General features: G+C 46.1%; 1 protein-coding gene across 2 annotated transcripts in view; it reads right to left on the bottom strand.

Moving 5' to 3' along the window:
* CACNG7 (calcium voltage-gated channel auxiliary subunit gamma 7) overlaps nt 1–20,488 on the bottom strand; it is a 69,598-nt gene that overhangs the window by 33,494 nt on the left and 15,616 nt on the right. For both annotated transcript variants that reach the window (XM_087713894.1, XM_087713893.1), the window contains exon 3: nt 18,571–18,675. In XM_087713894.1, the coding sequence (XP_087570020.1) occupies nt 18,571–18,675 (105 nt within the window). The remainder of the gene's footprint in view (nt 1–18,570; nt 18,676–20,488) is intronic.

Below are 20,488 nucleotides of genomic sequence, written 5' to 3'. Positions count from 1 at the left end.
AGGGTCTCCTGCTTGAGCAGGGGATTGGATTAGAAGAACTCCAAGGCACCGTCCAACTCTATTATTCTATATTCTATATTCTGATTCAATCTGGACTTTATTGACCCATCGCTGTGAATAGGTTTAGCAGCCTCCTTATTTAAATCTGACACCTCTTTCTAAAACTAACCTGCCCACATTTAAAAGATTGGCAGAATTTTGTCAGGGTCAACCAGAATGCTTTTTATTCCCTTGCATTTTGAATCTGTTTTCTCTGCAAGGAAAGGAAAACCCCAAATGAATCATAAGAACTCCCTGTCAGATTCTGTCACAGTGAGGTAACCGAGCCAAAATGTTTTTAAACTTAACCCAAATCAACTCACTTTCACCTCAGGGTTAGTAAAATGCTTATTCTGGAAAAAATGTGCAACATATCTCAGTTGTTTCAGAAGTGACACTGATGACTGCAAAAAGAAGGGTGTGATGATGAAAAAGGCTAGAAACCTTGATAGCAGAACTCAGAAGGATATTATAAAGATTTGAAGTCCAAACCTAGAGTTTAAATAATAAATGAAGGTAGACGTAACCATCTTCTTATGGAACAAGGTCATAGTATTAAATATATATCTCTCACTCTTGAGTGAGCCAAAGTCTATTGTAACTTGAATCACTGTCCTTACTGCAATTTTGAGCACAACATGCATTGCATAGTGAACACCGTCCATGTATATATGTTACAATAGAAAACAGCAATCTTTTGCATGTTATGTCATCTACACCACAGAAACATTGCACTGACTTATAGATTCCCATTCCATTCAGTTTGTTAAGTCTGGAGACAGCATGCTGTAATGGGTTTATTGTTTCATTTAATCTTTAAAATTATGTCCAAAATAGCTCACATGAGTAAAAACATAGTTTTTGCACCACAAAAAGGAATGTAACCCTCAATATAGATGGATGGATAGCAGGATGATTGATAGTTAAAGATAGTTAGCTAGTTATTTGTTCTAGCTAGATAGCTAGGTAGCTAGATAGATATATACACAGAGAGAGAGAGAGAGGGAGGGAGGGAGAGAGAGAGAGAGAGAGAGAGAGAGAGAGACAGACAGACAGACAGACAGACAGACAGTGTGGTCCAGTGGTTAAGACACCAGGCTAGAAACGGGACACTGTGAGTTCCTGCCTTGGCCCTGAAGGCCAGCTGAGTGACCTTGGGCCAGTCACCCTCAACCCAACCCACCTCATAGGGTTGTTGCTGTAAAAATAAACTGCATAGGCTGAAAAAATAAGAGGAAGGTTTATTGGATATGTTTGCTTGGATTGTTGTAAACAGTGGTAAAGTAATTTAACAACTAGTTCTCTGCCCTAATGACTGGTTGGGTAAGCGTGGCCAGGTGGTCATGTAACTGGATGGGCAGGGCAACTTGACATCACTCATCACACCCAGCCCCACCTCCCGGTCACTTGCCTCAAAGGCCTCTACAAGCTACAATTTCCCTCTCTATTTATTTACTACTGAAAATCCAAATGGCTCAAAAATTGGTACAAAACCAGCCAAAACAATGGGCAGGGACAGGGACAGGGCCAGCCAGTGGTGGGATTAGCCAGTTCACAGAACTGGACAGAATTTTAACAACCACTTTGCCCAAACCAGTCCGAACCGGCGGAATGCCACCTCTAGTTGTTAAACTAATAAAGGTGGAACAGAAATACATACATACATACATACATACATACATACATAATGTACATACATATGTGTGTATATGTTTGTGTGTGCATGGACATGTTTTAAGCCTTATTAAAGTCTTGGCTATTTTCATTAGCAAAGCATAAACCAGGGAAAGCCAGGACTAATATAACTTTGTAGTGACATAGAAGAGAGCCAATTTGGGGTACTTGTTAAGGCACCAGGTGAAGAACCAAGAGGCCACGAGTTCTAGTCCCCGCCTTAAACCTGAAGCCACCAGGGTAACTTTGGTCCAGTCACTCTCACTCATCCCCAAGTAGGATGAAATGACAAACCACTGCTGAAATAACTTGCCAAGAAAACTGCAGAAATTAGTTCAGACAGTTGCCAAGAATCAACACTCACTCAAAGGCACCCCCTCCACCCGAAAAAGGACATGTAAATGTGTCATTTTGTAAAACAACATAAACATCTGATTATCTGCCTTTGTACTAATTCTGGAACTATTTTTATATACACTCCCTTGTTTAAATATAATTATAAGTGGATCCCACTCCATTCAGTCTGACAATTCACTGCCATATTCAATTTGACTTCATTACTCTGCCTGAAACATGCTTCCCCTCCCCCCCCCAAAAAACCCCAAAGTTTCCTAAGACACAAAATTGGGGTAAATACTGTATTTCTATTATTCCCTTCAAGCTTTGTATTTGTGGTTTACTACTTCCAATAAGGGACACGGTGGCTCTGTGACTAAGATGCTGACCTTGTTGATCAGAAAGATCAGCAGTTCAGTGGTTCAAATCCCTAGCACCCTATAATGGAGTGAGCTTCTATTACTTGTCCCAGCTTCTGCCAACCTAGCAGTTCGAAAGCATGTAAAAATGCAAGTAGAAAAATAGGGACTACTTTTGGTAGGAAGGTAACAGTGTTCCTTTGGTGTTTAATCATGCCAGCTACATGACCATGGAGACGTCTTCGGACAGTGCTGGCTCTTCGGCTTCGAAAAGGAGATAAGCACCGCCACCTAGAATTGGGAACGACTAGCACATATGTGCAAGGGGAATCATTACCTTTTATCTTTTATTTCCAATAAAGTGACATAAGTTACAATTTCCAGCTGTTGCTGACTGTTCTCTGCTGGCGGCTGGATGTTTCATTAGTTCCTTTATAATCAAATAGGGTGACTTGCAACCTGCACATAGAAGACATTTCGGAAAGTGAAGTTTTTCTGACCCCTGCAGGGCAAATTCTATCTATCCAAGTTTGTGCTTGAATTAATAATGCAAAATTCTCTCAAGCTCTGCATTCAACGACTTTCTTCATCAAGATACCTGGACTGTCTGTTTGAAGAAGCTTTGAGGGAAGGCCGAGTTAATCAAGGTAGACGAGAGAGCACCCCAAATTCTCCAGGCTTCCGAGTAGTCTGAGAGGAACATGATGAATCACTAACTTCTATCTACACGATTGCCAAGAGAAATGACATGGATGTGTCCTGCTGTGTAGTCAACAAGTGCTGAATGTGACTTTGCTACAATTTTAGGGGACTGGTTATAACAACTTTCTCAATCTATGCCCTGATGAAAATATTGGATAACTTCCCTAAGCCACCTGGTTCAAGAAAACTAACACACAGAGTAAATCGAGGTGTTAGGCTGCTGAGATACGGACAGAATATACATTAGATTTTGTTCCTATCTCAGCAGCCCATCACCTTATTTTATATATTATGGTATGGAAGAGGAGTAATGTTACTTTTTTAATGCTGTACGAAGTTTTGAGTAATAGGAGGAGATGGAGATTTTCCAGTACAAGTAGTCCTTGACTTACAACAATTTGTTTAGGGACCATTCAAATAGCAGTAGCACTTAGACTTATATACCACTTTACAATACCTTTACAGCCCTCTCTAAGTGGTTTACAGAGTCAGCATATTTACCCCCAAGAATCTGGGTCCTCATTGTACCCACCTCGGAAGGAAGGAAAGCTGAGTCAACCTTGAGCCTGGTGAGATTCGAACTGCCAAATTGCAGGCAGCTGGCAGTCAGCAGCAATACCCTGCAGTACTGCACTCTAACCATTGCACCACCATGGCTCTTTCTTTCGAAGTTACAATGACACTGAAAGAAGTGAATTATGACTATGACCATTGCAGCATCTCCAAGATCATGTAATTTACACTCGGATGCTCGACAACTGGTTCATATTTATGACAGGTTGGAATCTCCTGGGATCATGGGGAATCCAGATACCGTGTAACTAATTTAAGAACTGCAGTGATTCACTTAAGACATGTGGCAAGAAGAGTCATAAAATGCGACAAAATTCAATTAACAAATTAATCACCCAGCAACATAAATTTTGGGTTCAATTGTACTCGTAAGTCAAGAACTATCTGTATAGCTCTGCTCTGTGCATTGATAGTTTGGTATTTGTTGCCTGCAATATAAAATAGTTAGGGTCATCTTATAAACTGACATTTCCTGTTCCATGTTCTGCAGCATTCAAACAAGGTCAGACTATAGGCATTAATATTGGGGGCAAAGTGCACCATCTCTGAAAGTAAAATACATGATTCTGAATGTTCCTTCTTGCAAGAATTCCCTGTGCATAATAATTCTATATACAAGGAAGAAAACTTATATTCTTTCCCTATTGTCCTTATTTTCTAGTCTACCCCAGCCTCACCCCATTGGAATTGTGACTCCTCACTATGACACTAATAGCCTCTCTGCTAGCACTGATGATGTTAACTAAAGGTAAAGGTTCCCCACACATGTATATGCTAGTCGTTCCTGACTCTAGGGGGCGGTGCTCATCTCCGTTTCAAAGCCAAAGAGCCAGCGCTGTCTGAAGACATCTCCGTGGTGATGCGGCTGGCATGACTAAATGCCGAAGGCACACAGAACACTGTTATCTTCCCACCAAAGATGGTTCCTATTTTTCTACTTGTATTTTTTACATGCTTTTGAACTGCTAGGTTGGCAGAAGCTTGGACAAGTAATGGAAGCTCACTCCGTTACATGGCGCTAGGGATTTGAACCACCAACCTTTCTGATCGACAATCTCAGCTTCTGAGCCACTGTGTCCCTTAACTAGATGTTACCTAGTTGGGTAATAAAATGCCTGCAAGAAAACCACCAAGCTCAGAGAGCATCAAGGACCCCACAGTTCAATCATGAGCTACAAATATTCTCTTCTACTGGTAGTATTGTCTGTTTGGACTCAGCAGATGTTAGTAAGTGACTTATCTTGTCTATGATGGTTGTTACATGGGAGAACCAATAGGGAATATTACAGGTTTAGGGTAGACTGAGAAACTAAACAATATCCCAAAAGAAGACAGTAGCCAATCATTTTGGTATTGCTGCCAAGAAATTGGAAATCAAGCGATCTGCTTGTCTGTTCCCACCTCCCCAGAGGCATCATAGCAGAAGGTCTGTTGATCAAACAGGCACTGAGCTGAGGAAAATTGATCTCAGGCTACAGGAATCATGTCACATGAGGCCCTCAGTCAACCTTTCCTATCTGATCTCCATTCCATTAGTCATTGCTTGTGCCGATAGAAAAAAAAAGAATAAATATAAAACCGGGAAGGGCAGATTTGATAGCAGCCAGTAACATCTCTTTTCCAATAAATTCCACTCACTCCTTTTCACCTGTTTAAGATTTCTTCCCCCTCATCCGGATACAAACATTCTGTGTGCCTTCACTTCCTGTTTAAAGTGTGTCCTGCACAGTGTCATAGTTGGGTTTTCTCCCTTCTGTGTGGAACTGCATAAGAGTTTGCTGCTGATAAAATGACATTTCCGTTGACTATCCCATTTGTCCTTGCTAGAATTTCTGCTTGGGACAGCACTAATAATGAGCTGCATAATTCTTTCTACTCTCTGCATGCCAGGATTGCACCATTTTCTGACCGGCGCTGACTGCTGGGAGCACAAAATATTTTTTTCCAGGTTAAAGTATAAGAGTGAAGTAGTTCCTTATTTTATCCAGCAGAGGGGGCAGGAATGAATATATTCATATTTCTCTCTCTCTCTCTCTCTCTCCCTCTCCCTCTCTCTCTCTCACACACACACACACAAACATACACACACTCTTAGATTGGAGGGTTATAACATCTGTAGCAAAAAGTGGTAAAATTATTTGATGGCAGCAGCGAGACACAGTGGACTCTAAACTCATTACCATGATCTAGTGGCTATCTGGATTAGTGCAGAACAGATACAGTAGCCCCACTTACTCCTAACTGCTGCCATGGAGATCTTTTCTTGTTTGCCAAATTCCCACAAAACTACTTTAATCTCAATCTCAGGACTTTAGCTGAACTGAAGAAATGTGCTTTTGCACTCTTATGCCAGTTGCAATCCATGACACTATCAATAACTCATTGTGCAGTATTGTAGTAGTAATGGAGTAGTAGTAGTAGTATTGTAGTAGTAATTCCAGTAGTGGAATTAAAAAAAAATTACTAGTGGTTTTGTGGGTGTGGCCTGTGTGGCGTGTGTGGTGAGTGTGGCTTGGTGGGTGTGGCTTGGCAGGGGAAGGATACTGCAAAATCCCCATTCCCTCCCCACTCCTGGGGGAAGGATACTCTCAAATCTTCATTCCTTTCACATCCCACTCCAGGACAAGGATACTGTAAAATCTCAATTTCCACCCCACTTCTGGGGGAAGGATATTGTAAAATCCACATTCCCTCTCCACCCCACTAACCTGCTTTCCAGCTCTGTTCTCCTGTGCAGGGCAACAGAAGAAGACCCAGCCGATCAGCTGGGACTCGGGAGACAGCAAATAGATGTGGGCGGAGCCAGCAAGAAGTGGTATGATAGTTGGTCTTACCTGAACTGTTGTTTTAGGAGGTTTTGCAGGATTAGTCAGGATAGGGTATTGTGATGTCCAATTGGCTTCGAGACAGAGTTAATTTGAAGCCACGCCTCTTGCTCCTTGCTTCTGGTTCCCAGTTTCAACGAGTCAAGATCACTGCAAAACACCTGAAAACAAGTCATAAGGGAACACACCCTACCCCCTGAACTCCCCCAACCCCGGACCAACGCTAGGGCGGGAACCTGGTTAATCCTGCAAAACCTCCTAAAACAACAGTTCAGGTAAGACCAACTGTCATTTTCTGGAGGAATTTTGTAGGATTAGCCAGGATTGGGACATACCCAAGTTAAAGTCCCTCGGGGGGGGGGGGGCACTATTGGTCCTGGGCTTCTCATGTGCTACCACCTGTTGTAACATCCTACAACCAAATGCCGCATCAGCCAATGCAAACACGTCTAACCTGTAGTGTCTGATAAAGGAAGATGGGGACATTCATGTAGCCACCCTGCAAATCTCCACTATAGGTGCCTGTGTGGCCCAGGCTGCCGAGGTAGCCACACTCCTGGTGGAGTGTGCTGTGATGCCCTGGGGCACTGGAAGGTGCTGAACCTCATAGGCCAATGTGATGGCCTGTTTGATCCACCTCCCTATAGCCGAGGAGGACACCCTCTTTCCCAAGGAAGACGGATAAAAGGAAACAAAGAGCGCCTCAGACTTCCTGAGGTCCTCCGTGCGCCTCAGGTAAATGCGCAAGGCACGCCTGACATCCAGCCGGTGCCAAAGGCGCTCCCTATCATGAGACAGGTCTGGACAAAAATCCGGTAATACAACCTCTTGTGATCTGTGGAAAATGGAATTAGCCTTGGGAATAAAGGTCAGATCCAGTTGCAGGATGACCCTATTATTGTGGAATGTACACAGATCCAACCTGGAGTACAACACCTCCAGTTCAGAGATGCGATGGGCTGAGGTGACCGCCACAAGGAACACTACCTTAAGGGTTACGAACTTCAGGTCAACCGTCCTCAGAGGTTCGAATGGTGCTCCTGTCATTGTTTGGAGAACCGTAGTGAGGCTCCATGTTGGAAACCTGTGGACAACCAGGGGACGGAGATTCCCCGCACCCTTCAAAAATCTCTTAATTAACGGGACCTGGGAAAGTGGAAGGAGCCCCTCTCCCCGAATAATCATGGAGAGGGCCGCCACCTGTCTCCTGAGGGTGCCATGTGAGAGCCCCCTATCCAATCCATCTTGGAGGAACTCCAAGACGTGCGGTACCGAAGCCTCGTGAGGATTCGCTCCCGAGACCCGGCATCACTCTGCAAAGACCCACCAGGTGGAATCATAAATCCTAGGGGTGGAACCCTTGCGTGAAGTCTCAATTGTGGAGATCACCCTCTGTGAAAGCTGGGCGGCCCTTAGGCGCTCCTGCTCAATCTCCATACGGCTAGCTGCAGCCACTGTGGCTCGGGATGCACCAGGCTCCCCTGTCTGAGGTCCACATCCCTCCCCGGGATGCTCCATGGGTGTGATACTGACAGGCACATTAGGTCCGCAAACCATGCCCGGCGCGGCTAGTAGGGTGCCACTAAGATGAGCTCTGCCTTCTCTGATATCACTTTCCGAACTACCCCAGGGAGAAGGGGAAGGGAAGGCGTAGAGCCGGCTCTCTGGCCACGGAATCCGAAGCGCGTTGACTCCCTCCGTTCACCGAGCCAGGAACCAAGAGAAGAACCAAGCCCCTGAGCATTCTGCGGTGTGGCAAACAGGTCCACCTCTGGATGGACGAACCTGGAGCAGATGGCCTGAAACAGTTTCGAAGAAAGGCTCCACTCCCCGTGGTTGACCGTGGCCCGACTGAGCCAGTTGGCTTGATGGTTGTTCACTCCTGTGATGTGCTCTGCTCTGAGCGATCAAAGATGCCTCTCCGCCCAGGCGCCGAGTGCCATCGCCTCGGTTTGAAGAGCCCTGGAGTGTGTGCCGCCCTGTAGGTTGACGTGGGCCTTCGCCGCCACATTGTTGGTTAGCACCAAGACATCTTGATCCCGAACATGGTCCTTGAAGTGCCACAATGCCAGGTGAATCGCTCGCAGTTCCAGCCAATTTATATTGTGTTGGAGGTCCAATCACGTGCAACACCCCTGTGCCATCCGGAACTCCAAGAGAACTCCCCACCCATACAAGCTGGCGGGCGTTGTCAGGATGAGGCACTCCAGCTCCCTGAACTCGCAGCCCTAAACGACAACTGCACCTGTGGTGTCACTGGAACCTTTTCCTCGGAATTGCTGGAGTTTGACCTCTGATGCGGCAGGAGACACCACTGGAGCGGCCTTGCATTTAGATGAACCCAAGGCACCACCACGTCTATGTAAGAAATGAATTTCCCCAGCAAGCTGGAGAGCACTACTACAGGAACAAAATGTTGACTTCTAACTTGTCTAACTAAGGCTAACAAACTAACTTTACGGTCGTGGGACAGGAACACCTTCCCCAGCTTAAAGTCTATGATGGTCCCCAGGTGAGGAATCCTGGTGGCGGGAACAAAGGAACTCTTATCTAGGTTAACCGAAAAACCTAACTGCTGTAGTGTGGATACCACCAATGAAAGATGCTCCCTCGCCCGCTCAAACGATGCTGCTTGGACTAAGATGTCATCAAGATAGCATTGGACCCTAACAGAGCGCTCATGGAGGTAAGCCGCCACTGCGGCTAGGACCTTAGTGAAGGTCCGAGGTGCCGACGCCAAGCCAAACGGTAGGGCCCTATACTGGTAGTGGCTACCTAAAAAGGAGAACCTAAGATACTTATGATGGCCAGGGAAGATGGAGATATGGAGGTAAGCCTCCGTCAGGTTGATGGAAGCCATAAAGTCATTGCGCCTGACCCCTGCCAAAATGGATTTAAGCGATGCCACCTTGAATCTTCTATAGACTAAGTTAAAATTTAGTAGGTAAGATCCAGAATTGCCCTTCATCCCCCTCGAACTCTTCGGAACGACAAAGAGGTTGGAATAGAAACCTGACCTCACTTGGTCTGGTGGAACCGGTTCCACCGCCCTAATCTCTAGGAAGTGTCGGATCACCTGCCTCATGAGAGAGCATTTATCTTTACTCTTGGCAACCGAAAACGTCCGAAAATAGTTCGGCGGAATGGAGAGAAACTCTAGGCGCAGGCCACATCTGATGATATTCAGAACCCAGGTGTCAATGGTAATCTCAGCCCAGGCATTGGCGAACAGAAGCAGTCTGCTGCCTATGGGTGAGGTCGCTGTTGACCTTTCTGCCCCGGTGGTATGGACGGCTACCTCCCCCTCGAAAGGGCCTCTTCCCCTGGGTTTGGAACCTAGGCCTATCCCTGGTGTAGTGCCTATCTGACTGCCTATCTGATCTCGGAAAATACCTGCTGTGCTGCGCCTCCTGATCTGACTGATGATAGGACTGCTTCCGAAAGTAAGGTGCAGATTTTTGCTCTGACTTCTTTGCGGCCGTAGGCATGACCTTTTTTTAATTCTTGTCCTCAATGAGGATTGGGTCCAATGGGGTACCGAAAAGGGATCCCCCAGAATAAGGCGATGATGCCAGGTGCCACTTTGTTCTCCGCTTGCCACCCCCTCAGCCACAGGAGACGTCGGGAGGTCACTGAGGCCGCCATTGCCTGTGAGGCATACTTCATGGCATGCAGAGTGGCGTCCGCAGAGAATTGAGCAACAGCAACCAGCTTGTTGAGATCTTGCTGAGTACGCACCTCCTCAGGCGGAATCCTTTCCTGCATCGGTTGTAGCCAAAGGATAGCCGTGTGGCTGAAGAACGACGCAGAGACAGCTGCCTTGATGGCCCATGCAGAAGATTGGAATGTTTTATGAAGGGTCAGCTCCGCCTTCTTGTCCTTGGCCTTCAAGTAATCAGCCACATCACTGGACACCACCGTTGACGTGGATGCCAATGCCACCACTGGAGGGTCCACTGTGGGCACCTGCAACGCCTCAGAGAAACTAGGTTCCATGTTAAAGAACCTCCTATCACTGCTGCTGGGGTTGGGAAATGTTCCTGGCTTTTCCCACTGGCCTTGCGCAACAGTGACTTGAACAAGTCCGGAGGAAACAGACCAGAGAATGCTGGTGCCTCAGGTTTTGAGGGATCCTCATCATCAGACATATCTACCTCTCTCTGAACCTGATCCCCCGCCATGGAACCCTCACTAGCCAGAGAAGGAGAAACAGGCCGGTGCATCTCCAAGGGGGAAAGCCTTGGCCTCACCTGAGCAGTGGCATCCCCCTCCCCCCGGGGACTTTTGCCACCATTGTGGGTCGCACAGACCCCTTCTGTAACCCAGCAAAAATTCCATGTGAAATTGCAGAGGAGATGAACCTTTGAATGCTGGCTGGAAGCTGCTCCATGTCTCTAACGAAGGAATCCTCCTCCTCCTCCTGTGCACAGCCTTCAGACTGTGGAGCCAATGAGGGCCTGATGGGACTATCCCCCCTGGCCCTCCTGCACTGAAAAGGATCCCTCAGATAGGGGCCCTGTTCCACCATGGAGAGTGAAGGTGAAATGTCCCTGAGATACCCTGGGGAATCCCCCCTATGAGGAGACCTACACCTGGATCTAATGGGTGATCTAGACCTCAAGGGAGAACTAGGCCTACCCCTCTGTTCAGCCCTGGACACCTGCTTTTCCAGGGCCCTGTGCCTCCTTTCCTCATCCTTCTGCAAGGCCTTGGAGGATTTTCCAGCTGCTGCAGTTCTTCGCAGTCTCACAGAGGCTGTGGGCCTCACTTGGGCCCCACTAGAGGTCCCCTCCTCAGGGGACAATGGGGGGGAATCCGGCCTCTCCTCTGCATCTGCCATGGCATCAGGTCAGGGCTCCACCAGGCTCAGCCCACCAGAAAAGCAGCGACCAAAAACAGGTTCCCCCAATCACTCAACAAAATCAGCCTCTGGTAGACCTTTCCTGCCCCTTTTGCAAGCCGCACGGCTCCAGGCCTCCTGGCATCGATCTGGGCCTGCAGGGCCTTGCTGCTGCCACAGCTGTAGAAAGGATAGCCACCCAGGAAGGCAGGGATGAAAACGAGGCTTCATAGTAGCCTCTGTCCCAACCCATGCGGCCTGCAGGAATTGAGGCCCCAAAATGGCCGCCGTAATGGCGTCCTGCCTCTAAAGCCCCAAGAAGCAACTTTTAAATCCCTTACCGGCGGCCGGGAGCAAGCCACACCAAAGGGAGGCTTCCAGGTATCAGATGGAGGCAAGGGGAAGAAGGCAGGGAGAAGGAATTTGCAGGATGGCACTGGATTGTTTTTGGAAGAATCAGGAACCAAAAGCAACCTGTCTTTCTTCCGCCAGACAGAGTTGAACGTGGGAACCAGAAGCAAAGCGTGGCAGAGGCGTGGCTTCAAATTAACTCTGTCTCGAGGCCAATTGGACATCACAATACCCACAAATCCTGGCTAATCCTGTAAAATTCCTCCGGAAAATAGTCCATGTCAAGAATACTTGATTTATTTTGAATTAGCAACCTGGGTTAGAGCAAAGAGCATTTTACCAATCCCTTAATAAGAAAATGAAGGATTAAAAACAAATAAATTTTGAAGCACCAATTAAACCCATCTCTACCCTTAGGATCCCTGATTCCTGGGTGGGTGGGAGAATACTGATTAAAGTTAATAAATCAGAATCAGAACATTTTCAACAAAGGTGTCCTGGGAGGAGGGATAATGTTGAATTGAGGATCATGCATCACAACACAAACTGTTTGTACATGAGAGGGGTGGAGATTGTGTGGCACTATTTATTGCTTCTTGCATGGCATCGTTTTGACAACATTATCACACTCTTTAGGCAGAATGGGAAATAAACTGCATGTCTGTGAAATCAACAGATGTTGAAACACTTCTGCATTCTGGAAAAGTTTAAGCCTGATTTGTTGATCAGGGACGTGTTACTGATCAGTACAGGGACGTGAAAAAATACACCTCAAACCAGTTTCCATAATTTGAATGCAGTAATTTAGCAAAATGTGGGAAACACTACTATTTGAAGTAGCTGGTTTTTGGACTTTACCTGAAGGAAATATAGGGGCATTTGGGAAGGAGACAATGAAAGCCTCCAAAGTAGAAAAGACCTTAAATCTGTCAGCACTTAGAACAAGGTACCATTAATTCATTGGACACCATTTTAGTCTGCCATGACCTCATGACAGTCTACAACAGGGCTGTCAAACTCGCAGTCCATGGGCGTCACATGGGTGTCACACTCTGGCCATGCCCATCGCCAGTTTAGTGAAGGGGAGGGAAGTCCTGATAGGTCACTTGACGTCACCATGGTGACAGGACTTTGACACCCCTGGTCTACATCTCAATCCCAACCAATATCTGAGAGTGTTTCAAGGCAACTTTAGATGTTCCATTTGGTGTTTTCACTCTTCTTCCAACCTAATTTTTGCTATGGGAACAATTTAAAGAGGCGAGGTGGCGCAGTGGTTAGGGTGCAGTACTGCAGGCCACTTCAGCTGACTGTTATCTGCAGTTCAGCGGTTCTAATCTCACCGGCTCAAGGTTGACTCAGCCTTCCATCCTTCAGAGGTGGGTGAAATGAGGACCCAGACTGTGGGGGCGATATGCTGACTCTGTAAACCACTTAGAGAGGGCTGAAAGCCCTATGAAGCAGTATATAAGTCTAACTGCTATTGCTATTGCTATTTAGAACGCTTCATTGAGAAGATGATTGCTAACTCGGTCAGAGGAAGAGACCCGCTCAGCTCCTATTGGCCATTTTAGGTTAATGAGGGTCTTGTTGGTTATGGAAACCTGCCTTTCATAACCAGGGTTTGAGTGTCAAAGAACCTAGAAACCTGGCTTCCACCGAGACACTTTTCCAAAACATTGTCAGATCTCATGCTGGCCCCTTATAAACGCACCAGAAAGAGCACTAGATCTTTTTTTTGAAAACAGGTTTAGTGTGCTCTTACTAGAGAGATAATTTTGTAATGCATAAAAAGTTGATTTAAACTAGGAAATAAAACTGGCTCCTCCTAGTTGTGTTTTTGTGGTTCCATCCTCATTAGGTACGTTACAGATTTTGCACAGCTTTGGCTTGGTTTGCATGGTTATACGTTGTATTTTATTTTCCTTTCTTTTTCTTCCTTTTTACTTTAGTTGATGGGGAGAGTGGGTCCATTTGCTGTAATCTGACCAGTGGTGGGGACTGTTGTTATTATGCACAGGACAATCATAATTGCTTTTTCTCCATCATCATTCACTAGCCCAGGGATGGGCAACTGTGGCCCCTTTATGCCCTGTGGACTTCAACTCCCAGAATTCCTGAGCCAAAATGGCTGGCTCAGGAGTTCTGGGAGTTGAAGTCCATAAGGAATAAAGGGGCCATAGTTGTCTACTCCTGCACTAAGCTAGTTCTGGCTAAGGCCAGCGACAAAATCGGAAGTGGATTTCTTAATCATTAATCATTCTTAATCAAGTACCCACTCCCTTGCAGCCCTAGTAGAAAATAAAGTTCATCAATAATTCCCTTCCATTTCACCGCCCCATCCCCCATCTCGTAACCAGGTCTTTTGTCTTTCATTCAGACTATTTTCAGACAGGGGTTTAGCACCCTTTCAGAAAAGTGGTAGACCCATGTTCATAAATAGGCTGAGGGACACGTCATATGCCTGGGCACCTCTGCCACTGTGCCAAAAATGTCATTTCAAGCATATTCTTATGTGCTCAAGCCTGCCCCTTTTTAGGGAAAGTGATTTAGCAGTTTACTTTTGGTGGGAGGAGAAATGAACTTTCTTTATTTTTATTTATTTTACAAGTTTCTGTTCTTGAAGCACCTCTGAATGGCTTACAAATTGGGAAAATCAATCAATCAATCACTTTCTTTAACTTGCCCTGCATTAAATCCTTAAGGATAGCAACCATTGATGGTTTTGTTCTTAGGACTGAGCAGGGATCAGAAGAAGGGGAGGCACAATTTTTAGTGCTTCTCTAGCTGCCTATGACTACCAAAATCAACGAATGTTTCCTGCCAGCTGATAATGTTGGGGGTAAAAAAACAAACCCAATCACTCTTCTTACACATATGTAAAAAAGGTGGTGCTTTGATGACGTGATTATCGCTGCCATCTTGATTTTTCTGATGGCCTTCATGGAGACGCCAATCTCTGCATTGGAGAAATGGGGGCTTGACCGAGGTCACCAAGTACATTGGCACCTGAGACAAGATTTTAAGATGCCAGATCTCAAGCCCTTAGGCAGAAATGCTCTGCACTTTTATATATGTCGGCGACTTCAAGCAGATGCCTCAAATTTGTGGCCTGTGAACTCCTTCCAGCCAATCTAACCAGGTCATTTTCAGAGGTGGTTTTCACTTACCTTCCCTACTGGTTAGCAAATGTGTGTTCACGCACCCCATTCATGCATGCGCCCGGCCTTCTGTGCATGCGCTTTGCTCAAAAAACATCCCTGAATAGGGCAAAATAGAGCAGGGCGTGTGGGCGACCCCACCTAGGATTTCCGCTACCGGTTCAGGTAAATTGATCCGAACCAACAGAATACCATCTCTGGTCAATCTTTATGACCATAGTCCTTAATTTATGACACTTGAGATCAGAATTTTTGTTGTTAAGCTAGGTGGTTAGTACGTTGTACCCATTTTCATGATCTCTTTTGCCATGGTTATTAAGTGAATCACTTCAGTTGTTAAGTGGATCATGTAATCATGAAACAAATTGGCTTCTGTCATTGATTTTGCTTGTCGGAAGCCAGCTGGGAAGGTTGCAAATGGCAGTAACAGGAAGTAACCCCAGGAAGCTGCAACCAAACACCTGGATTTGGATCATGTGACGATGGGGTGTGCGTGCTGCAATGGACGTAAGTGCGAGGACTGGTTGTAAGTCACTTCTCTCAATACGGTTGTAATTTCGAATGGTCACTAAACAAATGGTTGTAAATTGAGGACTAACTGTATTTAAAGGTAAATGCTTCCCTGTCAGTCATGACCAACTCTCCGATTCTTAGCTGAGGGATCTAGCGTTGTCCAAAGACAATTTCCATGTCACATGGCCAGCATGGCTGCACTCTGAAGTGGTTCCTATTAATCTACTCCCAAGTGTATGCTTTCGAACTGGAAAGGAACTGGGCCACAAGTAAATGGGAATTCACTCCACTGCGTGGAGCATCGGGTCTCAAACCCTGGCTGTCAGCTCTCCAGCTGACAAGCTCAGCGTCTTTAACCACTGATCCATTTTGTCCCCTGAGCTGTATTTAACAAAAATGGGAGTCTGACTATTGCAGTTTTGCCCGACCCTCCAAGTAATTTTCTGTAATCTGCCAGCATTCTAAATATATTAAAAACGGGGGTGGCTCAAAAAATGGGAGGGCACATGCATGGAGAGTGCTGGTAGAAGTGGAAGTGCCAAGGAAAAATGCTGCCCTCCCCTGCAGAAATCCAAATTTGACAGTGCTCTCATGGCAAACTGGGCTGGTTTGGTTCACTGCTCAGCTAGCCTTGTCCTGATGCTGCAATGCTTGCTGTGCTTACACCATCACTCATGCAAGCTCTGATTTACATCACACACACACACACACACACCCTTTGCACTGCCCCACAGCTCTTAAGCCATCCCAGAGGGTTGAGACAACCGCAATAAGGGAGGGGAGAGCCACAAGAGGGACCAGATCCACTAGGACAAATGGGTGGGGCGCACTTGGTCACAGTCAATTTGAAGATCTGCCCTGCTGAGATCCAGACATCAACTGAATCTGGGTTGGGTAGATCTCCCAGCCCACCAGCTGAGAGGTGGCCAGAGGCATTGTTTGGTTTAATTACCAATATGATACTCAGCACAAACCTGGCTCCATTTGTTTATGGATTGATTCCTATTCTGCCTTTATTCTTATTCAACTCATAGTGGCATGCATACCAGGGGTGGTATTCACTTATTTTGTCTACCAGTTTGCAAATGTGAGCACGAGAGTCCACCTGTCCACATATGTGCTCAGTCTTCTGCGCATGCAACTTGATTGCGTGCATGGCTTGCACACAGCTTGAAAATGTGCCTAAAGAGAACGGCATAGAGCCGGAGCGAGTGGACAGGCCCACCCGCGATTTCCACTACCAGTTTCAGGTGAAACCAGTCTGAACTGACTGAATACCACCTCTGATGCTTAAACTATGGTTCCCGTGAGGTGGGTTGGGCTGAGAAAGGGGAACTGGGCCAAAGTCACCCAACTGCCTTTCATGCCTAAGGTGGGACTAGAACTCACAAACTTCTGAATTTTAGCCCAAAGTCACCTAATTAGCTTTCATGACTAAGGAGGATTAGAACTCATAGGTTGCTGGTGATTGGCTCAGAGCAAGGATGGGTTCTGACTGGCTTTACTGCTGGTTTGCTCGTGCACATGGGCGCATGCATAGTTCAATTAAAATTGTTTTGCGTATGCGCAGAACTAAAAAACATAATAGCAGCGGCAGTGATTGGGGAACTGATTCAGGGGCATGGCAGGCCTGGGTCACTGCTGGTTCCAGTGACCCAGGCCATCACATCACTACTGGTTTGGCCGAACCGGGCCAAATTGGGCCAAACCGGTAGGAACCCACCTCTGGCCCAAAGTCGTCCAATTGGCTTTCATGTCTAAAGTGGGATTAGAACTCATAGATTGCTGGTGATTGGCCCAAAGTCACCCATCCAGTCTTGATTCCTAGGGGGAGGAGGAGACTAGAACTCAGCTGGTTGATAGCCTAGCCTCTTCCCCAATACAAACCAACTTAGGTAAGTCCTATAGCCTCTGATGTGCACCCTAGCCATAGGGGGCTTAGTACCCAGGTCCTTGATCATTGCCCCTTATGCACATGGCAGATTTCTCTCAAATGATATGGACAAACCATTGGCAAACCAGGATTCAACCTAGAAGCTGTGTCTGGAAATCCAGTAAGTTTCACTCTCTGTCAGTTGCCTCTGACTTACCAGTTGCTCTGAACTATTTCTGGAAAAACCAGGCAGGGCAAGAAAATAGGTGGTTTCACTCTCCCCCCCCCCCCACCCCAGTGCCTCTCTGTTAGTACATTTAGTGCCCTTTTCCTCAACTGCGAAGTGTGCAAGTACTTTTTCTCATCTATGAAAACTAACAACTCTGTATTGAAGCTGACTCATAAACATTTGTAAGTGACTTACAAGAGCTCGAAATACATGTCATCACCATTAACGTTGGAAGAGGCAGGCTTGCAACCTTAACTTTGCTGAGCAGGTGGCAGCAAAGGATTAATGTAATGCCTTTTGTGGTTCTGGTTGTTAAAATCTTGGAAATGATGGAGATGGGCATCTGGCGTGGATAAAATAAATAACAGCAAGGAATGCATTACAGGCTGAGATTTCTGTCCTTTAAATGGACTGAATCTGTATTTTGTGTGCAAGACCTTTCTCGCAATGGACTTGCAATTTGTGTGAATGGCTTTAAAAATGAAAGACGGACTGAGATATAAGTTAGGAACCTGTGGGTGTCTATAGGTGCAAAGGGACATACTGTATGTAGAGCATTAATTCTTTCTTTCGGCTGCTGTGCTGATTTGGCTCCCAACTCTAATATGTGCCTACCATATTTTTTTGACTATAAGACGCACTGGTATATAAGACACACCAAGATTTTGAAGAGGTAAGTAAGGTTTTGAAGAGGTAAGTAAGAAAAAAGTTTTTGTCCTCCCCCCCCCCAGGAGCACTCTGCAGGCTTCAGTAGTGCTGGGGGGGGGAGGAAAAGACGACCCCGTTTTTGTGAAAAATTGGGGCATTTTTGCCTTCCCCCAACCCTGCTGAAGCCTACAGAGTGCTTCTAGGGGCTGTGGGAAGGCCAAAATGCCTCTGTTTTTGTGGAAAATGGGCCATTTTCTATCTGTTTTTTTGCAAAAATGGGATGCGGGGCAGGGCTTCGGGAGCTGTATTCGGTGTATAAGACCCCACAATATTTCCATTCTCTTTTAGGAGGGGGGAAGGTGCATCTTATACTCTGAAAAATACAGTAATATTAATTTATTGTTAATGTTGGGAATCATATCATGTCTAGATATCTTATCTACTTACTGAGGATATTTTCTGTGTTCTCCGTAACAAGGGGACCTTCAGGATCAGGGTCAGGCCTGGGCTCGAGGAAGTATTCAGAAGCCACACAGCTGCCTTTTTTCTGACCTAGAAAGAGAGACAAGGCATCAAAATTCAGACAGCAAAAGTGGCCCATATTGGACAGTGTTTCTGAACCTCAGCAAGTTTAATAAGAGTGGACTTCAACTCCCAGAATTCCTCAGCCAACACAGCTGGGGATTCCCAGGAGAACTCTGGGAATTGAAGTCCATGCCTCTTACAGTTGTTGAGGTTCAGAAACGCTGGTATAGGACCTTCAGGGAAGAAATGAGCCATGGTGGTGCAATGGTTAGAGTGCAGTACTGCGGGCTACTTCTGATTTACGGGGCGCCAGCAATTTGGCAGTTCGAATCTCACCAGGCTCAAGGTTGACTCAGCCTTCACTCCTTCCGAGGTGAGTAAAATGAGGACCCAGATTGTTGGGGAAAACATGCTGACACTGTTAACTGCTTAGAGAGGGCTGTAAAACACTGTTAAGTATATAAGTCTAAGTGCTATTGCTATTACTAAATGGTGCCTTTGCAGGAAGGAAGTTCCAAATCAGCAAGGCCAAATTACTATGTAATCATATACACTTCCATTCAAACAAGCCACTTCTGTAAGATAAGTCAGCTCAGAGCTAGTACCAAGCAGGATGCCTCTGACCATTTCCAAAGCCGTTTAAGCTAGAAGAGAAAGAAGACAGTCAATTTTTGTTCTGCTCTCCAGAACGTGGTCATGAGGCCTCATCCTGAAGATATAACTTTTTTCTTTTATTATTTCATCATATACTCTGTGTGTGTGTGTGTGTGTGTGTGTGTGTGTGTGTGTGTGTGTGTGTGTCTGTCTGTCTGTCTGTCTGTCTGTCTGTCTGTCTGTCTGTCTGCCTGCCTGCCTGCCTGTCTGTCTATCTGTTCCAGCATAACTCTGGAGCGCCTCAACAATTTCAACCAAACTTGGTACACAGATGACTTACTCTCTGGAAAAAAATACCCCTAACACTCCTGGGGGGGGGGTGCTGTTCTGTTAAGATACAGCCTGTTGTGCCTTAAAATGGCTTCTATTGTACAATGCAGTGAAGTTGCCATGGTAACAGCTTCATATTACTCTGGTAAGTGGGGGGGGGGGGGGAAACCAACATTAGAAATTACTTTTGGTCAGGACATTTTCCCCAGTGGTGGTTTTCCATTTTGTTTACTACCAGTTTGCTCGTGCTTGTGTACGTGCGGTGCTTCTGCGCAGAAGCGTCTGAGCAGGTGGGCAGAGCCTCCCAACGCCGCTACTACTGGTTTCCCCGATCTGGGCTGAACCAGGAGCAACCCACCTCTGATTTTCCCCCTATAAATAAATACCCTGGCAATGGCGGGTTATCAGCTAGTCTTGGGATAAAAATTAAACAATGGCCCCATATATGCATCTCTTAAGAATAGGAGAGCAGAAAGGAGGTGGGTGGAGACAAGTGGGGATCCTTTTTAGTGAGTGCCACAGAAGATCAGATCCTCACAGATCTCCTCGTGAAGGTCCAACTGAACTGATTTATCGCTAATTATACCTATGCACAAGAATCTTCTCAACTAAAGGTTAATATCTTTTTGGGTTAAGGTCAACAGAATTCAAGGAAGGTTGGGCTTAGTTCCCTAATAGTTACATAGGGATTCTAGGCTGGTTCCTCTTTTAAGTCCTCCTCCAGATTCTGCCACTCCTTGTCCTACATCACTTCAACAGCTTCCTGGCAGCTGGTTCAGCCAGTTTACGCTCCCCTGTCTACCAGCATGTCACAGGAAAGGCCCCTAGGAAGGGGCCCTGGGTCAAGGAACAAGTAGTCAAAGTCCCATATTCAAAAGGAGCATCAGGTATGCATACGCACTGCTCTGTTCATGAG

The sequence above is a fragment of the Thamnophis sirtalis genome, unplaced genomic scaffold, assembly GCF_051295495.1.
Source record: "Thamnophis sirtalis isolate CommonGarterSnake01/CBP01778 unplaced genomic scaffold, rThaSir2_p1.2 scaffold_4, whole genome shotgun sequence".
In the NCBI taxonomy this organism is placed as follows: Eukaryota; Metazoa; Chordata; class Lepidosauria; order Squamata; family Natricidae; genus Thamnophis; species Thamnophis sirtalis.
Note: the sequence above shows the minus strand (reverse complement) of the source record. Positions and strands in the feature narration are given on the sequence as shown.